This window comes from Labrus bergylta, chromosome 8 (assembly GCF_963930695.1).
Source record: "Labrus bergylta chromosome 8, fLabBer1.1, whole genome shotgun sequence".
In the NCBI taxonomy this organism is placed as follows: domain Eukaryota; kingdom Metazoa; phylum Chordata; class Actinopteri; order Labriformes; family Labridae; genus Labrus; species Labrus bergylta.
In genome coordinates, this window is record NC_089202.1 from 1773195 (window position 1) to 1797607 (window position 24413).

Here is a 24413-nt window from a genome sequence, read left to right on the forward strand (position 1 = left end):
ACTGTGACTCTCCATCTCTTCCTTCCATTCACAAAACTCCTGGTGCTCCTTTCCTCTTTCCTCTTCCCCTGTGACTTCCTGCTTTCCCTTCACTCCTCAGTCCTGGCCTCTTCACCCCTTCTCTCCTCTCCACCACCTGCTCCTCTCCTCCTCCTCTTTCTCCTCTACTCATGGTTACATCCACCTTTTGTTTGTCCTCTTTGCTCTGGCTTAACGTCATCCTATTTTGTTTACCAACTCCACTTCACCTTTTTTCCTCTTCCGGTCCCTGCTATCCTCTCTCCTTCTGTCTTGCCCCAGGCGGCTGGCAGACTCTTAATCAGTTTGCCTCCACCCCTGAATTATTGTGACTTTTTTTTGCCTGATTGAAACACACAGCAACACAGACAATGCAGTTAGAGGTACAACAATATGGAGACAGATTACTTAACTACAGAGTCATTGAAACCCTGTAATTAACCTGAGACACAAACGATGCAAATAAAACTCAGAACAAAAGTCTGTTAAAATTGTCACAGCTATGTTTTTTTTATTGAAATCAACCAGTCGCTCCAGTTTATGACTGCACATAGGTAGTTTGCTCAGTCAGTCAGTTCTACATACAGTACAGTCACACATACAATATTTACATTACCCAAGATGTAATGCTATGAAATGGTTCCAGTAACAAGACATATAGTTTTAATATGGCTTGATTAAAGCAGTCCAACTGTATATGATGTTTAGCCTGGATAATGAAACACAACCCAGGCTAAGGTTGGTCAGAGTGAACCACAGGACAACATGATGTAAGAAGGTGGTCTCAAGAGTCCCAAATATCTGGATCAAACGACGACCTTCCATCACTGACTCATCGCTCCGTCCAGAATTTCATTTCCACCATAAAGTCACCAAAACTAATCTTCTCAATTACAATTACAGGTGGATGAGAAGTCATACAGATGCTCTGGTTTCCCTCATCAGTCTCTAAAATATCTGCTGCTCCCCTCCAAAACAATTAGGGTGTGTGAAGCTCACAGACTTAAAATGATACTCAAAGCAACTGTTTTTTACATCTTGGGGTGCTGCAGAAAATCAGATGAAAACTTTGACACTGACTGGAAGATTTTACTAAAATGGAAATCTTGCTGTTATTTACACATCTAGCAGGCAACAAGAAACACTAATATTAATTTAGTGTTCTGTCTAATATTTATTCTGTCATTTTTCCACACCAACTCCTGAGAGAAGTACTAAATGCTCAGTTTGATCACAAGTTTCTTGCTGACATTGTGGTTTTATTTCATGGTGCTGAGGAGAGTTTTTATAACTTCTTTGATTAAAAATCTGCCTGCAAGATGTAAGAATCACGGTGTATTGAAACTCTGTGAACCTCAACAGAAAAGGTTTGAGACCAGCATTTCAAAGAAGACACTCACTGAGAAAATCTGCAAAGATGATCAGCAGAAGGTTCTACTCGTCAAAATAAAGAAATATATATGATCCAAATCAAAACAGAGATGTTGATTTTCATTCCTTATTAAAACCAAAGCTTGAGAAATTAAAATGGATTAACACCAAAGATGAATAAGCAAAAGATATTAAATTAAACAACATTAATGAAAATAATATGAGAAAAATGTAAGGCTATCTTTTAAAATAGTTAATAAACGGTCTTAATGTAGCACAACTGAACTAACAGATTTGAAAACATCACTGCTTGTCATTTTCGTGAAACATATCATAATCAACAAGAGTGTCAGATTATACTGCGCTTTTATGATTTAAACCTCGGCCATTGTCTGAACTGGCCTTGTTGAAAGACTGATTTTACAATTTTCATGGGAACTCATTACTTCCAAAGAAACAGCGCTTAATAGAAGCTGTTAAAAGCACTGTTTTGATTTCCAAAGAAACAGGAAATGGAATTAAGTGTCAGCTTAACTGATTTTTTCACACATTTTCTTCACTGTGAGCGAAAAAAAATTAAAATGATTCCCCTTAACTGTATTTGGACGGTGGCCTCAAATCTTCATATCTCAACAGCACATGATGTAAGTGATCATTTTAAACTTTTTTTTATTTGTGTGTTGATGAACTGACCCTCATACCTGGACATCTACTCTATATGCACCTTGTTTACAGCAATCTTATTGCATAACAGTTCCACCTAGCTAACCGTGACAGACATAGGAAAACAATTTCCCCGAGACATTTTGGTCCATTTCATCCACAAACTTCTCAAATGTTGATTTGGTATTCGGATTCTTCATGTATGACATTCACACTCAGTACAACTCTAATACACAGATCCAGTATAAGCAGCACAGTCCCCTTCAAACACAATCATTATCAGAACACTCAGCGTCCTCTTCTACTGATGAACACATTTATGTTTCCCATTCATTTGGCCGTTTCTCTTCTCTACCTCTGTAGCAGACTGCTCCCGTTAAAATAAAGTGAAAATACATTTCCACTAGTGCAAAATAATGTCTCTCTTTGAGAGTACTAAGAACATAAAAAATAACAAATATATCTATTTGACACATACGATCCTGTAAAGAATAATACAGTGGCACTGGTAATAAGTTAGATCACTGAAATAAATGTTGCAGACTTTGACCATGTCTTCAGTGTGAAAGAACTAAGGCTGATATGTCTGTCTGCAGGTATGCAAAGGCTTGCATTCATCACCTGTCTGCACACAACCTGACATATTATTTATGAATCATCAAGGTTCATAATTAAAAGACCAAATCTCCTGTGTTTAATAGACAGCAGCTCAAGGATGAATGACCTTGATGATGCAGAACAAAGGATGCCCCAGGCTGACCGCTGCCTCCATCTAGTGGTCAAATATCCAAACTACAGTTCTCTACTCGTACCAAAGAGATGCTGAAATGAAAGCTCCATAAATCAAATAACTACTTAATGGAGATGAATAAGAATGATAACTGATGAATGACACAGGCACAAATCTGCTCCTCTTCTTCTTCCTTTCCATTAAACAACAAGAAGAGTTGTGGTCTGACGGAGACATACATCATGTTTTGATAGAGATTCCTCCCAGAGAAAAAAAATAACTATAAAGGAAATTACATGAGGATCGATCTTGAGCATGGACTGGCACTCAATGTCATCCTGTGTTTTCTCTGCAGCACATGGATGGTTAACAGCTGAGACACGGCAGCTGTTCTTTTTAGCCACATGATCAATCTCCACCTGTTCAAATGGGTTTGTGCGTTAAGACACATGGCAGAGTGGTGATTAGTTGCATCGTTTCATAGCAAGTGAAGTGCCACCTGTTTTTTTCTCCAACACTCCTCTGTAGTCTCCACACTTTTCATGAGATGAGAAGTTACCTAGATGTTAACCTTTTCATGCCAGTGTCTGAATCTTGGGACAAGACAAATAAGGCAAAGAGTAACTGCCACATGGACAGTTCTGACATAACAGGAGGGGACAAACATACGGTAGCATGTTTATTATGAGGTTCAGTTTGTATGCTCTGCATAAAGGTATATCATTTTAGATACTGTTGCAGGTGGAGGAGCTGGAATACTTTCTCCAGCTGTAGTTGCTGTGATCTGGCAACATCCTTAGGCTGCAAGACTTTCCCCGCCTCCTGTCAGTCTCAATCAGTCAGCCAATCACAGCCGTTCTCGGGTCAAACCTCCAGGTCAGGCATCAACTCCTCCTTAAGCTGAATGTCATTGTCAGATCCCGTCCCCACGTCCGAGTCAAAGAGAGAGTGGTCCGAGTCCGGGGAGTGTGTGTGCGTGTGTACGGCTGAGTGGCTGCTTGCGTCGCTGTCGTCCAGAGTGTCAGTCCTCGAGAAGAGGCCGAGGTCCAGCATACCTGTAGGAGAGCCGCCGCCAACACTGCTCTCACTGTCTCCGTCATAATAAAGATCATCCACCTCCACAAACCACTCGGGCCAGAACCTCCTCCGCATCCGCTCGCAGAACATGGCCAGGTTGATCAGCTCTCCTGTGAAGACATCAGACACAGCAGATACACACGCTTTAACAGGAGTGAGAACAAACCAGCAGGAGTTGTACCTGGTGCTCAGTGGAACACAATACATCTGGGATACTTTGTGAAACATGTTTTCTGTTATCTCCGCTCTATGAGCTCTCTTCTCTAAAATTAAGTATCAAAGCAACATCAGGGAAACTTCATTTGTGACATTACAAGCTCTGATTTTGTTGCATGAAAAGATTAGAGACTCCCTTCTCTGTGCAAGATATGAAAGCAAATCAAAGCCTGCCAGTGACACTGCACTGCCATCTACTGGCTGAGAGAGATAAATACATCTGTTAACCAGCAAGAAAATGATAAACAACATTGAATATTACACGTATAAACCACACTGCCAGGTTAATAACTAAGCTCCTGTGAAGTAATAGTAATTACAGTAAATACACATTGCTTTCATGTAATCAGCTGGTGTCACAGATCTAGTACTGACCTTTAATAAGTTGTTCTGGCCGTGTCCCGGGCAGAGTCCACATAGCCTGGGCAAGATGTCCGAACACTGTAGCATCTAATGTCGACATCTTGGAGCCCATAAAGTACTTCTTATCTCCTGCAGGAAACAGAACAAACAGTAATATAAAGCTGTGTGCACAAAAAACATTTTCTCTCAAAAAATGAAACAAATGGGAAAGAGCAAGCAGCGTATAACTAAAATAAATTCTTAATACTCTAATACAGTGTTTCAAAACCGCTCCAAGCCCACTCAGACACTGTTGTTAAGTATTTCCTCAAATTCAGTTTCCTTCTTCACAAGCTGGAAAATTGGAAGAAGGGATCTTTCAGCCGTTGCTTCTCTTACAAAAACCAGCACAGGGCAGACAGTTTGTCACGTCGGCACAAAATAACCATCTGTTTGAGAGACACAAGATTTGTCTGAACAACATGGCTGCCAGTCTCCTCACCTAACAAGAAAGCAGCCGGGAGAAGTAAGTAAGTAATGCAGTTTTAATGTTGAAGTTATTGATATTTCACTCACAGTTTGAAGCTTTGTCCTTAAATAATATTTATCCAAGAATACAAAATGTATCATGAAGACCAGATGAGGATAAGAATATTTATAGTTGTTGCAAGTTTCACATACTGACATTGGAAAACTTCATTGAATGTTTTCAAACACAGATTGTCCCCTCCATTATTTTGTTCCAGAAAATGATCAATGATAGTGGTGACAATGATCCCTATCAGCCTGAGCATATCAGAGTGATGCAGAGCCAGTCTTTACAGACTCCCCAGAGCAGCAGAGATGAGAAGATTCTGCTGCATGAAACAGCAGGATGTCTTTGTCTCCCTATGGAGAAACACAGGCTGGAAGGGCAAATGGAGGCAGAAGCCAAAATAACTTTCATTTGACCAAAGATATGAAACACTTTTGCTGAACAGACACGCATGAATGAGATGATAGGGGGGCTAGAGATGTAAATGGCAAAGGATGACCAGAGAGAGAAAGAGTGCTCAGATGACTGAGTTGGAGAAGGAGAAGGAGAACATTCAATTGAAAGAAAAAACTACAAGTTTAAAAGCTCAGGGGGAAACAAGGGAGGAGGAAGGCACAAGAAAGGGCCATGTGTGAGGAAAGAAAGGCCTTTGAGATTTAAAGGAAAGTCAGAGATGCAGAGGGGAGGCTTTCCAGCCGGAGAAATTCAAAAATCAAAAAGTCAGAGAAGCCTTCAACAAAGAACAGAGAGAACAACGTACGGAAAGAAAAGTTTTTGATGTTGAAAATGATGACAAGGAGATGTTTAGGATAGAAAAGCAAGAGATAGCAATGGTTTAAAATCAAAACAAAGACCAGCATCCAGAGAGATGAGAGATGCATTCGAGCTGGTGAACCAGAACATGGAAAACATGAAAAATACTGTAATTCAATAAAAAAATAAAAAAATAAAAAAAAAGATGACAGTTGCAGCAGGAGAAAGGCTTTCACTGCTGAAAAGACGCTATGGGTGATGAGAGGAAGGAGGAGATGAAATATGGAGAAGGCCTACATTCAAGAAAAAGTCAAGAGATCCAGAAAATCAGGGAGGCAGACATGGTGATGCAGAAGAAAAATGCATGGATTTAATATCATATAACACTGATAAAAAATGGACCGATGAAAAAGACAATGCATCAGACAATGCATCAGCTTCACATCTCTGTGGCTCTGCTGGGACGAACAATGGCTCTTCAAAGATATGTAAACATCAACACAACAAAAAAACAGAATAAGAAATCTCTCAAGTAAGCCTTCACAAACTGACATAAATAAACACATTTTTATAGAAATGCCATTGTTGCTCTTTTGCATTTTGTTTTACTATGATGCTATAATTCACTTAGCAGACACTTTTATCCAAAGATACTTCCATCAGAGAGTAAGAACAACTCAAGCAAGGAACTAGAAAGGAGGAAACAATGTCAGTAAGTGCAAACAAACAGCTTTAAGTCTGATTGGACACACAGGTGCTGACAGGAGGTGACCAGAGGTTAAATAAGTCTTAAAATAAATCTAAGTAAATCATCTTAAATTCAATAATAGTAAAACACACTTACAACAATTATCATTATTTATAATTACAAGTATGATCAAATTATCTCAAATAACAAAATCTGAATCACAATGTACTGTGATTAACGGATCAATGAAGAAGGTTTATGTGACAGAGTCAAAAAAGAAGATAAGTGTTGTGATATGAGGTTATTGGAATATATACTTCCTTTTAATTCTCCTCCAATAAAACTTGATCACGTATTCCAACTTTTTTTTTTTTTTTATCAAAATTGTGCTTGAACTACGAGTTTAGGCCAGTTTCATATTTCCTGTCCTGTCAGTTCATCTTTCATACAACACTGTGTTCAGTTTGGAAGCTACATTCAGTACACTAAGCACAACGTAAGCATAATGCTTAACAGAAGTGTTCACTTCAGTTATTTTCACTCCACATCATGCCAAAATCAGAGGATTGCAAAGCTGCTTTATGTCACTGGAGTAAACCTCACATTCAGGTCAGTCTCAACATGTTAGCTTGGCTGGATCGAGGTCAGAGCAGTACAAACACTGTCGCCTTTCAGTAAGGACATAATATCCTTGGCATTCACGTTTGTGTCTGTGATACTGACTGAGACGACCCAAACACTCTCTAAGAATGTCCTTGTATTTCATAATGACAAGTCAGCAGTGACTGTGAGAGTATGAAAACTAGAGGAATTATTCTTTTCTTTACCACGGGACTGATGACAAACACAATGTTTAAGTAACCAAAAGGTGGTCAGTGGGTACAGCGGCTACGTGAGTTAAATACCTCTTGGTTCTTGGTTCAAGTATCTTATTTTTCTTTACATTAACATCTGTGATAACAAGCAATCCAAACAATAATTAATTAATAAGATGATAAATTAGATGTTCATGAAAAAGGGAAAAGGGTTTATTGATCGGAGCAACACAATGTGTCAGAAAGACGGAGTCCCTGGGACAGAAACAGGAGAGAAACAGAAACACACCAAGTGAAAGGAGGAGCCTTCAATATGGCAGCAACATCTGACGAATGAGGAACCAGACATCAAATAACTGTCAGTCAACAAAAAACAAACAAAAAGATATTTGCCCCTTCATCATAACTTTACATAGGTATACTGTAGGTGGGAGACAGAGGAGTAAAGCATGTTTTTCTATTCACATAATAAGCCAATAGAAACACAATGTAGAAATATTTTCAGAAAATGTCTCTTTGGTCTGCAAAATATCAATAAGGGTTGAAGAAAGGCAAAACTTTATCATTGTCCTTTTTGAATTCATATAGTAAGTGAGTATATGTATTGAAAATAGAGAATCATCAGAAACTCTAAACTGTTTAATTTCTCATAATAATCCCCAACGCATTGAGAAACCTTGAGACAAACAACAACAAATACAAAGATAAACACTAAAAGTGACTGTAGCCTCATATGTTTTTAATTGACCAAGTGTACATAGTTGATGATTGATATTTGTGACATGAGGTATGATGTGTATTAAATCAGTGATTTGGTCTAATAACAAAAGACACTTCAAAATGACCCTGTTTTATCTTGAAGATGGACTAAAACAAAAACAGATTAAAGATTCACACTTCTAGCACTCAAGCCTGGAAGAGGCATACATTAAAAGGGAAGTTGTATGTCTGTAGAGTGCACTGATGCTTTCACTCTGTAAAACTTTCCTTTTTAGAAGTGGTCCCCATTAAAAAAGCACAAACAGATCGATTAAAATCACTTTTCTCCCCAGCATTGAACACTTTGTGTCCATCTCAACATTCTGATATCGTATCCATGTGGCCGACATCCAGAACTGTCCTCTGTTTCATTCTTTACACACCGAGTGTGAACACAGACACAATGAGAGTTTTTGGTGTGTCTTTGCATTATACAGAAACTATACGTATTCCATCAATCTTGTTAATGTTGTCTGCAAGGAAATGCAATACATTTACTTTAAAGTAGACCAATACATCAATGATGTATTAATATATATTATATAATGGCTTTTCATTGTGCATATTCATTATGAAACATTTGTCTGATCCTATTAGTCACTATAATGCATTAGGTGTAGATAAAGCCTGCCATCAGACACGTGTTGATATAAGCTGACAGTGCTGTAACAAATTGGCTTGATAAGAATGTTATTCTAAAATGACTCAGATACTTCTAACTCTGGGAAAACTGACATTCTTTAGGCTGTTAGAACGTAACTGTTTGTCATACCATTTGATCAGATACAGTTGCCTTTAAAAAAAAACATTAACTGTGTTTTCTGACGAGCTTTAAAAGGTCACATGTTATGTTAAATACACTTTACCAATGTGAACACCAAGAAAAGTCCATCCTAACCATCTATTGCCTGCTCCTATTTTCAGAAAATGTGTACTCAAACAGGCCATTTGGCAATTTTCCCTTTGTGACATCACAAAGGGCAGTAACCCCTGCCCCAGGTGGGTGACACTCCCACAGCTAGGTGTTTGTTCTGCCCTCTGAGTCTGCCTTCTCACCGTAAACAATCGGGCATGTTGCAAGAAAGCCAGAGCCACCCAAGCCCTTCCAGAGAGGGGGCGTGGTCAGACACAGCTCATTTACATATTTAAAGGTACAAACACAGAAACAGCCTGTTCTGAGCAGGGCTGAAATAGAGGGGAGAAATAGAGACATGATCAAATACAGGATCAGAGTGGATTTAGAACAAGATGCTTCAAAGACATGTTTTGGAAGGTCTGAGACTGATTTAAACTGGTTAAAAAGGAGGATAATATGTGACCTTTAATATGAAACACAAATGTTTACAATACTCTCAACACTGCATCACATGTAGCAGACTCTCACAGCTGAGCAGACAGTAATCCTCAAGGAATTGGTTCACAGTAAACAATAATCTTACATCATCTGTAATGGTTATTCTTATGAAAGCAGCTTCCAGGGAATCTTTGTTACACAGTCAAAATGGTTGCCAACAAACGTAAAGGTCTATTTTCAATGTAGATCAAATAAGAACTGTATCAGTTGCAATATTCACAATCTGCTTTTTTTTCTCCCTCTCTGTTATTGTAAAAAAAAAAAAACACATGGGTAAGGCTCCTTGCTGCTACTACGATTTACATCTGATGTTCAGGAAAAACAAAGCAACTTTTTAGAAGTTGTTAAATTTCCGCTAAACTCTGCAGGAAACTGAATTTCAGGGTAAACTAATGACTTTTAGAAGAAAAGGAGAAATCTCCTGACTTATGCAGAGGGGTTTATAGTAAAATACATGCTATTATGTTTCCCAAACAATAGCTCTGCTAACTCTATTATCATATTATGTAACAGAGTTTGGGTAATCTCTTAGTAGATCACTGTGATGAGATAAGTGGTTGTCCTAATGGAACATGTTTTATTGGCATTTAAGAGGCATTAAGAACACACACACACACACACACACACGCACACGCACACGCACACGCACACGCACACGCACACGCACACGCACACACACACACACAGAGTCCTCTTCTTACCAAGCAGTGTGGCCAGCGTCCTCATGTCCTTCTCCATCAGTGTGTACACCTCCTCTTTAGAGAAACGTCCAATGCCGTGACCGTACATCTCCCTGCGGACCATACTGCCGTTCAGGTGACTCAACAGCCACTTCAGAGTGTCGCTCAGAGGACCACTCATCGCCAGAAGCTTCTGAGTTTCCTCCAGGTTATCCACCCACTGACAGTAGGCTATTGTCCTGAAAAACACAACACCTCAATGTGTCAGAGCAGAAGCAGGTTGGACACTACACTTCTTATATTACAGGTTTTTGTGGCACTTGCAGTCTTTCAAATCTAAGGGAGGGTAGGGTGCAAGGCTTTGCCTGCTCTGATGATGTCATAAATGTATTTTGCACATCTTTACTAAAATCATCTTATCGGATTAAAAAAAAAGAAAAGTATTTTGTTCATTTTTAACAGCGATACTTTTATCGTGAGGGTCCTTGGGAGTGTTGGAGTGTTTGGGAAACACTTTACAAGAAGTAAAATGTCCTGTATCAGAAGATTCCTTACATGTGATCGTAAACAAAAATACAAAATAGTTTCAGCCAGTAATTCCCTATCAACAACTATTCATATTGTAAGTGTTAAGACGTTACATCCGATAGATCTTTTTGGTTGTAACTTCGATATGCATCTGATCCGACAAGTATTGGCAAGAACACAAGTGTTTTGATCAGAAGAATCTGATTAACGTTTTGGGCTGTTTCTGCCTTTATTAGATAGGACAGCTGAAGAGATGCAGGACAATCTGGGAGGAGAGAGAGGGGGAGGACTTACAGCACTGATTTGAAGACTACAGCCTCTTAACATGAGTGCACCTAACATAACCGCTAAGCTACCTGGTGCGCAAAGACTCATTTTTCAAAACAGAAATAATATATTTTACACACCAAAGTTTTCTAAAATAATCTGTGTATATTCAAACTGACAAAAGCTCATATGCAGCATACACACACCTCACAGCTGTCACAAATTTAACCATCACTTTCTCATTGTGTCTGTAATTTTGTACAACAAATAAATCCTAATATTTAAATATGCAGAGGTCCTCAAAATCAGTTCTTATTGAAGGCTGTCACTGGCATCATATGAAGAGCAGATATGCTTTAGGGATAACAAAAGTTCATTTTCTATCAGCTATTTCTGTTAGGAAAAAGGAGAACAGGAGCTGGTCATGAAACGTGCAAGCTGCACTGTATCATCAAAAGTAGGATGTTTTAACCCGAGCGTCGTTCCCTGTGTCCCGTCACCGTTAAGCCTTTTTGTGTACGTCAATAATTCTTGTGCTGATCAATAAAAGTGCACCCCCACAAACAGTCCACTGCCACATTTATCAGCTACACCACTCTCAACTGGCTGAAGGGACACAGCACCTTACATCATACTTTTACATACAATCATTCAGTGTGTCAGGGTGCTGTCATGTAAAGGATATGTGCAGAGCTCATGTATACAGGGAAGATGGTTTGGAGCAGAAATTCCACATGAGACTTGGATTCCATCTTGCTTATCTTAAAATGAAAAAAGGAAATCTGGGCAACCATTCATTCTGTGTCACAGCAGCAGACAGACAGATCCTGTTTGTCTAAGTGCAAACAAGCCAAACACCAAACCTCACAATCCCTCTCTAATTCTGCTTCTCTTTAACTGCATCTAATCCTTTCTGACCAAGAGAGATTTAGGGAGGAAAACCAATAAGAGACAATTGTTTTACACATATCCTATTAAAACAAAACATCACAAGAGGGTAGCTGTCTGTACTTTTTGGTACATTCACTGTCAAAGCCAAGCTGTTTGTGCCTGCAGACACTAACAAGATTAGGCTGCTATATTCTTACACACTTTCTCACACCACCTTGTTAGAGATACAGACTGAACTTCTACCTCAGCTCATCTGGAAGCCAGATGTCAGATGTCTAACCCCAGAGATATGACTGTCTCCAGCCTGTAGTTTTCTACATCATTCTACATAACTGGTCGCAAAATAGAAATTGAATTAAAGCATCTGGCCTTTGTAACATGAGGGTGTGGTGGCTTCCTGTTATCTGATACAACAAGATGATTTCATAAACTTTATTTCCAGAATCATTTTTTCTGAACTCAGAAGGTTTTCCACCTCATGCTTATAGGTGTTGCTTGGGTGTCAGATTTATAATCCTAAAGGCACAAGCAGCTGAGAATAATGGTTCTTTATCCTCACTGATCTGAATGCAGCATTGTAAGAAACTGTAAGCCTAGAGTAACTTATAACAATGTTAGGCTGGAAAAACTGAACAGAAATATTATTGGATTTCAATCAATCAATCAATTTTTATTTGTATAGGGTCAACTCATAACAAGTGTTATCTCGAGACACTTTACAAAAAGCAGGTAAAATACCTTACTCTTTGTCTGTTAACATTACAAAAGAGCAGGTAAAAAGACCTTACTCATTGTTATGTTACAAAAAGCAGGTAAAAGACCTTACTTGTTGCTATATTACAAAGATCCGGCCTATCCATCATGAGCACTTCAGCAAAGCAGCAAAAGTTGTTCAGAACAAGGGGGTTGTTCTGGCAGGCCGTCAACCAACGATCTTGAGGAGCCTAAGAGAGCTCAAGAGCTCCCAGGAAAGTAGGTGGTTAGTGACTGAGATTTACAGATAGATACATGCAGTAATATGATGTACTGTATATGCACAGAGAGAGAGAGAGAGAGAGGAGCTCAAGGTGCCAGTTCCCCCGGTAGTCTAAGCCTATAGCAGCATAACTAAGAGCTGGTCTACACGAGCACCAGCCCTAACTATAAGATTTATCAAAAAGGAAAGTTTTAAGTCTATTCTTAAAAATACAGACTGTGTCTGCCTCCCAGACACTGGCTGAAAGGCGATTCCAGAGGAGAGGAAACTGAAGGCTTTACCTCCCATAGTACACTTAGAGACTGTAGGTACCACTAGCAGGCCTGCATTCTGGGACCGTAATGTTCTCGAGGGGCAGTACGGCACTAGTAGCTCCTTAAGATAAGATGGTGCCTGGCCATTTAGAGCTTTGTAAGTGAGAAGAAGGATCTTGAATTCTATTCTAGACTGTATAGGGAGCCATTGCAGAGAAGCCAAGACAGGAGTAATGTGGTCCCTTTTCCTAGTTCTAGTCAGTACACGAGCTGCAGTGTTCTGGACTAGTTGAAGAGTCTTTAGAGACTTACCAGAGCACCCTGACAAAAGAGAATTACAATAATCCAACCTGGAGGTAACAAATGCATGAACTAGTTTTTCTGCATCATTTTGCGACAGGATATTCCTGATCTTGAATATATATATCGAAGGTGAAAATAGGCTGTTCTTTAAATTTGCCTGATGTGAAAGCTAAAGGACATATCTTGATCAAACAGAACTCCTAGATTCCTAACAGTGGTGCTAGATGCCAGGCTGATGTCATTAAGAACAGTCACATCACTAGAAAAAGTCTCTCCGAGGGTCTCTTTTAGGGCCTAGCACAATAACTTCAGTCTTGTCTGAGTTAAGTAGCAAAAAAATTCTGGTCATCCATGTCCTAACGTCCCTAAGGTACGTTTCTAGCTTACATAACTGACTGGTGCCATCGGGCTTCATTGATACATAAAGCTGAGTATCATCTGCATAACAATGAAACTGTATGGAGTGTTTCCTCATAATATTTCCCAGAGGAAGCATACGTATATAATGTAAAGAGAATTGGTCCAAGCACTGAACCTTGTGGCACTCCATGGCTAACTTTGGTGTGCATAGAGGACTTATCATTAACATGTACAAACGTGTGACGTAGAGCCTTCATATATTTTCTATGACTATCCTGCCAGAATAAACAAGATTCTACCGTTTTGGTCGAGCGCCATACTCTTTCAAAATTTCGCGACGTTTGTTTTAGAGTACGGGTTTCTGAGTTGAACCATGGAGCTAGTCTCTGCTGTTTGATAACCTTCTGTTTTAGGGGAGCAATCGAATCAAGAGTAACTCTCAGCGAATCAACTGCACTTTGATAGTGAGAGGGACTAATGCTATCATAAGAGTTTCCAACTGGGTTGAAACACGGTACTGAATCAAAAACAGCTGAAATAGCTTCCTTAAATCTAGCAACAGCACTATCAGATAAACTTCTAGAGAGCACATTTTTATTAAGCAGAGATAATTCTGGAAGGACAAAGTCAAAAGTAATAAGGAAATGGTCTGATAGAAGAGGATTTTCTCGGAAAACTGTAAGGTTTTGGATTTCAATGCCATAAGCTAAAACAAGATCCAGGGTGTGGTTAAAACGATGAGTAGGTTCGTTTACACCCTGGGTGAAATCAACAGAGTCTAATAATGACATGAAAGCTGTGCTAAGGCTATCATTCTCAACATCCACATGGATATTGACCTACAACAATTATTCTATCACTGCTTAGGACTAAATCTGATAAAAAATTCTGCAAATTCAGATAGAAACTCAGAATATGGGCCAGGAGGACGGTAAACTACAACAACTATAACTGGCTGAAAGGTTCTTGAGACTGGATGTGAAAACTAAGAACAAGGCTTTCAAATTTGATTTGACCACAATTAAAGAAGTAAAACAGAAGTTCCCTTTGGTACTTTATCACTCATACATGAAAACATGTGTCATATTATACTACATAGACTACAGTGCCAAAAAATAGCAAGGAAGCAACTAGTAAAATCAAGGGAGCAAATGTATGATACTAATGAATACATTTAAAACATCATATTTTCAAAGGGTAATTAGCCATGAGTAACCTGCTGTAACAACAGTTTTGGTTTATATAATGCAGAGACAAGCTCTTTTCAGTATTCAAAGACTACAAGGGTCAAAGGAGCAATATGTAAGATATCTACTGAATTAAATTGTAAAGTGACCTTACTACATCATTAAGGAAACATGCTTTGCTGAAGTGCTTCATACACTGACAACAACGCAGCAGCCAGTATGTCCTCCTTCCAAGTTTTGATTCCAGTCCTGAATGCTCTGTTTTTGTTTTGAGGTTGACAGTTTAAAGGCACAACCACACAGCCGTTTTGGACACCTCTCAGTTTGTAAGGCAAACGGCAAACCAAAATGTGTTGCAGTGATTGTTTCGAACATTTTCTAATAAGCTCCACAACCAGAAATATGGTAAAACTACAGATTAATAATGGAGATGTTTTTGAAAAATGGAGAGAGACTAGAACGCAGAAATGTTTCAAGACCGATGCAGAGCTGGCTAAACACTGAAGCTTCAGTGTCTGCGGCATGGCAACCTACGTGTGCCTCAACTCTAGGGAGGGAGACGGCTCTCTTCAATGTTTTAAATATTAACTGAATTAACTGTATTAACATTATAAACACTACGTGTCGGGGTACATATTGCTCCTTTAAATTATTAAACAATCCAAGATATTTTTTCAACCTGACTTAATCAATATGTTGTAGAAATAAAGTGATGTTTTTCAGAAATAAGCTTTACTGATTTTCTTTCTACTCATAGAATACCTATAAAGTAGTTCTAGACAGTGTTGCCAAACACATACAGCCTGTTCAAAAATCACAGCAAAATACCCCGAGCAACATCAGCAGTCATTTGGAGTTTTGTTTGTGTCCACCTGTGTTGGTGTCCACCTCAGATTTGATTTGATCTTTTAAGCTGCTTAATGCTTCACTATGTTCATGTTCATGGCAGCTGGGCATCTGTCTGCTACTAGCTTTGTCTCTGGAACACCTGCCCTGCTGTTAGTCCAGAGTGTACAGGTAGAAACCAGATAAAAAGAGCAGAAATCGAAAAAAAGGGCTCAAAAGTTTCTTAAGGCATTCAAAGGATACTTCACTGTGGAGAGAAACATCCCCATTACAATGAAAACATTTTATACGCCCAGCTTTTCGAGAATTATGAACTATTGTCTTAAACAAACTAACATTTGTCACTTCTCAGATAGCAGCTGTGAATCAAGCACAGCTTATTCTCTTGTCCTTTGAGATCTTGTTTTCTTATTTTTAAAACAGCATCAATCAGGGGAGCTGGATCGGAAATGCCCTCACCATCAGTTTCTCTCGCTGGCTTGCAGATGTGTAGCTCAGAGAGCACCACGCCGCCACACTGCCCTTCCCTGACATAAATAATTGAATCAATAGGTCTATATGTGGATCTGAAGACGGCACAGGGTGGGTGGGGGAGCAGAAAAGAGAGTGACGAGGAGACACAAGGAGAGAGGGAGGAAGGGAGGATGTGGGTTACATGAATGACCTCTAAATCTTTATTTACCCAATTATTACATCTCTAAACTCACCAAGTATTCCTCTATACGTTATTAAACTGAAGAGAATAGTGTTTTTTTGTTCTTCTTGTGTGTGTGTGTGTGTTGAGGGGGCGGGGGGGGGATTCATGGAGCTTTTAGGTAATGGAAAACACTCTGAGCCTCTCTGGGCGTTGGTGGGAGGAGTGGTAAACGATTTCCCAGCAGCACAGTGTTTCTCACCCAGAGGTTCTTGAGTGACTTACCACAGCAAAGGACGCCTGATAATACTCCACTGACGGGTGAGGATGGAGTCAGCCCTGGACTGGAAGGCTATACAAATAACGCTTGAATTAAGGAACAACTAAAAAAAGAAAGATTTTAGACTGACTCAACATGAGGGTTATTTTCTATGAGGTCTGTGTGATGTGTGTGGGTGGTTCCTGGTACAGCTTAAATTTGATCTTATGTATTCAAATGAGCATTGAAATCAGAATATGTAAATGTACACACATTTACTTATTCTGATTTCAATGCTCCAGTCCATACCAGTCCATACCAGTCACAACAACAGTTACATAAATGATTAGTCACAGTATTCTGCCTTTTCAAACAACCCAAAGTTTCCATATAGTTGGAACTTCGGACAAGTTTGCATCAAGAGGAATCACAGTTTGTAACAGGTTTGTAAATGTGAAGTAGCTTGTTCAACACTAAATAAGCTCTGGCTATGAGACCCTTACCAGTAGAGGTGTTCCTCCACCATCTTGGTGACAGCCCGGGACACAGCTCTCTCCTGCGGGGTGAGGTTTTGGTTGAGGTTCACGCCGAGCTTCTCCTCCAGGAAGTCTACGATGAACTCTGACCCTGACGCTTGCTCGTGGTTGTATTCCATCCAGGGCATCTTACCCTGCGGGGACAGCTTCCCATCAAAGTAGTTCTGCGAAGGGAAACATCTTCATGTGAGAACATGTCGAATCTATGTACACTTTTGAAACAGAAAAACTGAAATTGTTGTTTTTGTTGGTGTGTTTATTTTCTCCATGAATACGTGGATTAGGGTCGGTCCACAGATTCTCATTGGGGATTGTAACAGAACGTGTAACAGCTTTTCTATATTATCTTTGGTGGCTCATGAGAAGCCATTCAGGGTCTGAAAAACAACCGTACATTTTTTACAAGAGACTGTCATTGAAGGTATAATGGAAAGTGTTGAAGAGTGAAGTTTAGGGGCGCTGGTGACTCAGTGGTTAGTGCGCGCGCGCCCCATGTACAGAGGCTCTGCTCCTCCAAGCAGGCGGCCCAGGTTCAAATCTGATCTAGATTGGTCTCTGCTGCACAAATATTTTGAGAATCCTTGTTTTAAATGTAACATATTATGCAAAATACTCTTTACCATGTTTTTTCTAACAATGTGTCCCTAGCCTACTTTTCTGAAAACATGTGCTCAAACAGGCTGTTTGGAGATTTTCCCTTAGTGACATCACAAAGTGCAGTAACACTCCTACAGCTAGGTGTTTGTTCTGCCTGATGAGTCTGCCATCTCACTTTAAACAAAGAACATGGTGCAAGAAAGCCCAAGCCACATCCCCTTCCAGAGAGGGGGCGTGGTCAGCTCCCTTGCATTTAAAGGTACAGACACAGAAACAGCCTGTTCTGGACAGGGCTGAAATAGAGGAGTCTATAGACATGCTAGAATACAGGATCAGAGAAGACTTATTGAAACTTGTTAAAAAGGAGAATTATATGTGATCTTAAATAGCCTCTTGCAAGTATCTTCCATTGTAAGGATAGGAGAGCAAAATAACAGTTTGTTGCCACATAACATTATCTGCTGTGTCTCAAGTTTTTTCTAGTTCACTCATGAACTGCTGGATTCCAATAGATTACCATATTTTGTCAAGCGCTTTGCTCCTGGTGGATTATTGTAGGGTCTCCGTCATCAAGAGTATTAGAAGTAGTACGATCTAGATTTGTTTGTTTGTGTCTTGAGATAACATTTAGAATGAGCTAGAGCTATACAAATACAGATTGATTTTTAATTGATCTTTTCAAGTACCGTAGAAAGACTCAAATAAATATAACTGAAAGGGCAAATTCAGTCTGTGACAAAAATCTACCAGTGCACATTGTACTTGACTTAAATGCCTTAAAGTTTACGATACTTCGGTGTTTCATTTAATGTTCACTGTCAAGGTAAAATAGAGCTCATGCTTTTTGTAAACTTATTGGTTAAACAGCCATAAACTCTAAGGAAGCAGACTCTTTATTGGCCTAAATGTCATTAATCAAGCGCATTGCATTAACATGAGGAGCATTGGCTGAAGTGACATCACTGACTACAGAAATGACAACAAGTGCTGCAAATCTCTAGGAAATTAAGTGCAGAAAGACACACAGCGAGGAGCATCTAACTGTTTGTCTAAAGAGTATCACCTGGTAGGGTAGGTCCACCATGCGCAGGTACGTCTCTATTTTCAGGCAGAAGGGTGAGAGGCTGGGCACGCCATTCTTTGGCCTGGAGAACTGATGGAGGATGATGGCATCTTTAGAGTCCAGCTCCTGCTCCTTCCTACACAGAGAGCACAGATTTAGTAGATTTAGAAGAAAACATTTAGTAAATAAACAGCGTTGGTGTTCTGTGGTGTGACATAACTTACTATGAACTGTTTTTATTTTTCTTGATCTCATGCTGGGACATTTTCACACTTCACATCCACACTAAGGTACGGTAAACTTTAATATGTCTGCTGTCCAGGTTTACTAAAGCACCACCAATAGAAAAGACATGAATATCACATTATTTGATAGTGTTATCATTAGAACTTGATTGACATTGAGTGGAAGGCAAGTGCACCTTACTCTGAAAGTTTTTGTTACTGTGATGGATTTCCTCATTCTTTAGAAACAAACAGCAACAAATTGCTGATTCTTCAGGGAGGAATAGACTGCAGGCTTTGATATCTTTCATACTTCAGTCAGTGTGTACACACCAGCAGGAAGGATAAGAGAGCTTTGATATAAACTTAAAAGACAACAACAGTGTCCTTTGATTCAAATGTTCAATCAGTTGATGGTACTACCTGTTTTCTAGGCCAGCCAGACGGTGAGATTAATACCAAACAGAAAGCCTGATTTGCTGTTCAGTGTCACGCTTTCCAAACTTTCCAGGAAGAAAAAAAGGTCACACCTGCAGTTTATTATAGCACGATGACACAGCAGTAAATCCCTGTGTCCCTGAGCTCAACCGCCCACTAACATGCACACTTTTATTTTCAACAACTGCGGAGGCTTCTCTTCATTACCTCTTTAAAAAAAAGCTTTGTGAAAACCTATGCATTATTTTATTTTAATCTGAAATGTTAGAAGTATTGCAACTTAATCTCTTATCATCTATTTTGACACTTGTGCAATATTTTCATTTTAATTGTTTTTGTATAGTTAGCTTGTACTGACACACACACACACACACACACACACACACACACACACACACACACACACACACACACACACACACACACACACACACACACACACACACACACACACACAGAGACAGACAGGCAGGCAGGCAGGCAGGCACACACGCACGCACGCACGCACACACGCACACACACACAACCCCCACATAACAAAAAATCAACTTTATAATTGTTTTTTTCTTGGGTTTTTTTGTGATGATGGTTCTTTGAAATGCATCAAGCTGAGTTGTTATGTGGATCTTCTGTATCACTTACACCTACGCGCCTGGTATTGAGAGCTTCTGTTGGAATTGAAACTATTGACTAAATGAATCATCACACTGCCCCAGTTTTTAAAAAAAACACACTGCTGGCCAATTCCCATCCCTTAGCTACAGTCAGTCATACTGTATTCTGCAGTCTCAACACTACATATCAGAGACTATTCCACCTGTGTTGTTCTCTGTCTCTGGACTGCTGTGGATTTGACTTCCTGTGATTGCCGTTTAAAAATGCTCATTAGTCATGTGGTTTGTTGATGTGTGTCATCAACAGGTGTTTTGTGTGAGTAAAGACTGAATCAGCTTGCTTCAGGTCTAATTTAAGACAACAAAATCCAAAATTTTTTGTCTGAAATGGGTTCAGCCGATCTTAAATGTGTTTCCATTTCCTGTTTGTTGCAGATACATTTGTTACAAGTATTCTTAAGAGATACGTAAAATAGAGCATATTAAAATATACAAAATGGGCCAAAATACACAATTATAGAAGAGAAAAACATTTCTGTGAAAGGAAATGTTACAAACTGGCATCATTATCGTTTTGCACAAACAGACAGAGCAGTCTGATCTGGTTGAATTATTTTAAAGTATTTTACAGTGGACTGTCAGTGTGTGTGTACTCTACTTTTTCTTATCTCACATTATGTCATGAATAATACAATCAGTGAGAACAGTGAGCTTAAAATAAAGGAGTCTAATACAAGAGTACTGGGTAAACTTACCTTCTAAAAAGTGCAGTGTTTATATCACTCATCACTACACTCAGTGATGTAAAAGTAAAGCATTAAATACATTTAAACAACAGCACAAACCATTAGCCTCCTTTTAGCCTCCAAAATGTCCACAAATTTAAATCAACACCTGCCTAAAACACCTCTTTGTGCCAAGTGGCCACGAGGAAAGACCTAACTGGGACTCTCTGTTGAGCTGTTCAGAAGACTCTCTAACTTTATGACCACTTAATACTGCTGTTGAACCATATCCCATTCAAAACAGATTTTTCTGTTATTTGGAACTTCCTGTTTATGAGTGAAGGCAAACAGAAACACCTTTCTGTATCAGGAATCTGAGCCACACAAATGAAGCTCTTTAGCCCTGCACAGATTTTTTTATTAGGCCGTATTAGTTTCAGCTTGGTGTGCCAAACAAACAGGTAACCAGGTGTATATATAGTATGGAAAGTCTCTGTGCGTGTTGTCTCTGTCCAGCTTGTTGTGGTGCTGAAACAGTCCTAAGTCTTGTAAGTCGCTGTCCATGATAAAATAGTTCTGAACACACTTAAAATCTCTGTCTGCTTTATTATCACTACTGATGTGTCCTCTGCATCCTTCATATTACACCCTAAGCCTAACCCAAGTAGCTGACTACAATGGGCCGACGACCACATCACATGGCAGTACAGATGATGCCGGCAGGCTGCACGTGATTCAGCAGGAGCGTCTCTGCACGAGATGCAGGGTTACACAGATTATCAGAAGAGGGAGGGGGGAGTGAAAGCAGAAACTCCCAGGCCACTGTGACAGGATGTACACACTATCCGGCTCTGGCCTAGCCCAAAATAATCCCCCCATTGACAGGCACGCATTTCCTGCTCTAACGCCAGACCTGAGATTATCATGTTTACATCTGTGGGATTCATCACATCCCATCCTTCAGTCTCAACAGCGTACAGCTATAAATGTTTGTCTTTTCTTGTCCAGGCAGCAGCTGAGCATCTCACGGTAGAGTTCATTAAAGGTCGCTCTGACTCCGCAGCGCCCGAGGAGCGCTCCGTTTATTCACGCTCAGGTGCCGACGGAGAGCTGGCACATGAACCGACTCGTGACTGCTTTTTATTTATTTGATTTTTTCCCCTCCCCATCTAGTGTCATGTCGTGTCCTTGGGAGGAGGGAAACAGCGTCTGAAACCTCAGAAAACACCGCGAGATTTGCACCAAAAATCACATCCTATGGAGGGACTCTCCCATATCCATTCATGGATATCCTATATCAGTCCAATGTCACCCAGCAGTCACTGTCAGCAGGGCAGATATTACTGAAGGATAAATAAACAGAAGTGATGAAGTGAAATAGAGCAGGCACAGTGTGTGCTCCTACCTGATGGCGAGCAGTTCATGCAGTAGGTAAGCTGCAGCAGCCAGCAGAGCCCCTCCAGTGATATACAGGGTCTTCTTCCACCAGGAGTCCGAACCCAGAGCCGACATTATGCCTCCGTAGTCCTGCAAAGGGAAGGCGATGATATAGCCATACAAAGACTGCTGCTGCTCGGAGCCGCACAGCCCGATGGGCAGGCTGTGATTCCGCCCGAGCTCAACCACACACGGCCGAGAAGAGGCGAAGCCAGCAGCCCAGTACATCCTCCCTCGGTTATCCTACAGCCACCCGGCGTCCTCCCTGCTGAAGTCCCCGGGCTTCATCTACAGGCCCGGCAGCTTGTCTACGGCATGGCGGCGGTATGCTTGATATTCTTCCAGAAACCCAGAAGGAGTAAACATTTCGACGCCCCCTCCCTAGGAAGATGCTCACAGCAACCTGCTTACTTTCCCTTTGCAGAATTTGAAATGTACGTCAAGCAACCCACAGAACAACAGCTTCACTTCCGATTACAGATTTCAAAATAAAATGATAGGCTTCATCCTGGGTTTAGGGCAATTCAATGTTAATGACATTTTGTGAGCTGGTTCATGACATAAAATGGCACACATGTCATTTGACAGAGCCAAACGCACACATTACAATAGCTATTTGTGTCTGACCAGCAACAAAAAACTAAAATATCTCAATCTAATGGCATATGTTTCTGAAACTGTTCAAGAGAGATGCGATTTAACAAGCTGAAACAACCATATTCTGTCTAAAGTCTTCTCATTTACAAACTAGCCAACGTGATTTAGGGTGGTCAATCTGATAATGCTTTTATAAATGTGTTTATTGTTTCATTTCTTCTTCAAGTCTTCCACTTAAAAACTGCAGGAAGGTAAGAAAGCTGTACCTTAATTTGAAAAAAAAGATGGAAAAAAATAATAAAAAAGGTGGAATCTTTTTTTTTATATCTTATATTTTACTTGATTAATGCATTTCTTATATTAGTAAACTGTTTTCAGTATATACGTGTTTATAGCCCAATACTTTTATTTTCAAGATGAACCAGAACAACATCCTGCGATGTTGTGACAAAGGACGGCAGCTTGACGAAGCAGGCCCATTGTCTGCTCCAGTGGAGGAGACACCCCGCCCTGACGAGCCCCTGCATCCCAGTCAAACCAGTGGCTCTGATGCACACATTGTCCATTGGCCAGCAGCACTCAATGACGCCATGTCGCGGTGCTATTTTCATAGAAGATATGTTGCTGTGCATCTGACCCCCAACTCAGCAGGGTCCAGTTCTCAAAGGAAACACCTTTAAGGCTACCTGATGTAGACTAGTTTGTGGTGTTTCTTTTTCTTTGTAGACTTGCAATTAAAAACGTTCCACATATTTTTTAAGTCATCCTACAATTTAAAGGGTAGCTAAAACAAAAACTGCAAGTGCTCAAATGAAGTCTAATAAACATCAGAAAACTATCAGTTAACCGATGATCGTTCAACGCACATCACTGATAACATGTTTTAATGTGCAGATGTAAATGTAAAGATGCAAACAAATAAAAAAAAAAATTTAAAAAACTCACTCTTGAACAACTTCTGAAGTGTAGGAAGACGTTCATCCTGAAGGCTTAATCCAGCGGCTGTTTTCGGAATCACATTGCCCAGCATGCCGAGAGGAGGGCGCAGACAACTTGGAGAAATGCAGATTTCGTAAAGCTCCACACGTTACAGCTCACATCATCAACCGTGCCACCCTAATGCTGCTGAAATCCGGTCTCCTGTAGGTCAGCAGGTTACGATCTGTCCAGGTCGATAAACCCGGCAGTGCTTGTTAATGTGTGTTTAAACTGTGGGACCGTGATGTGCTGCAAAGTCCTCTCTGCAAAGTCCTCCCTGCAGCCATGGCTACTGCAAATTAGGCGCGCGTTCCCGTGGATTTAAGGAGCGCGCATCAGAGCAGCAGCGTGTTTACATAGAAAAGGAAAGAAAGAGTAGAATACTCTGCAGATACTATATGTAGCTGATGGTATTATATATTTTTACCCTTAATTATATAATTCATTACGCATCGCCTTTAAAACCACAGTCCGTTCATTTTGAGAACTGACAGATAAACATTGCTGCAGGGACACCTGAAATAACCTCTGCAGCCCTCAGGGTCTTGTTTACTGGGCATTCAGACAAAAAGTACAATTTTTGTGAATACTTACAACCCAGTTAGCAGTCTCTTCAATGCTACACGTGCAAGCATGGCGTCTTTTCCTCCAGGCTTGATTTACATTATGTAATACTTTCACATAAGACACATTTTAAT

The 24413-nt window shown here is 40.0% G+C and overlaps 1 protein-coding gene across 2 annotated transcripts; it reads right to left on the reverse strand.

The window, feature by feature from the left end:
* Nucleotides 1–503: 503 nt before the first annotated feature.
* faxcb (failed axon connections homolog, metaxin like GST domain containing b) lies at nucleotides 504–24004 on the reverse strand. 2 transcript variants are annotated; one of them, XM_020634614.2, is made up of 7 exons: nucleotides 23683–24004; nucleotides 22109–22230; nucleotides 18703–18838; nucleotides 17010–17206; nucleotides 10023–10240; nucleotides 4451–4567; nucleotides 504–3969 (listed from the first exon to the last, which is right to left on the reverse strand). In XM_020634614.2, exons 1-7 carry the CDS (start codon nucleotides 23716–23718, stop codon nucleotides 3647–3649), a joined length of 1149 nt encoding a protein of 382 aa, XP_020490270.1. In that variant the 5' UTR covers nucleotides 23719–24004; the 3' UTR covers nucleotides 504–3646. The 2 variants fall into 2 exon arrangements, with proteins under 2 accessions (XP_020490270.1, XP_020490260.1); XM_020634604.3 differs by lacking the exon at nucleotides 23683–24004 and having other exon boundaries at nucleotides 22109–22576.
* Nucleotides 24005–24413: the final 409 nt, after the last annotated feature.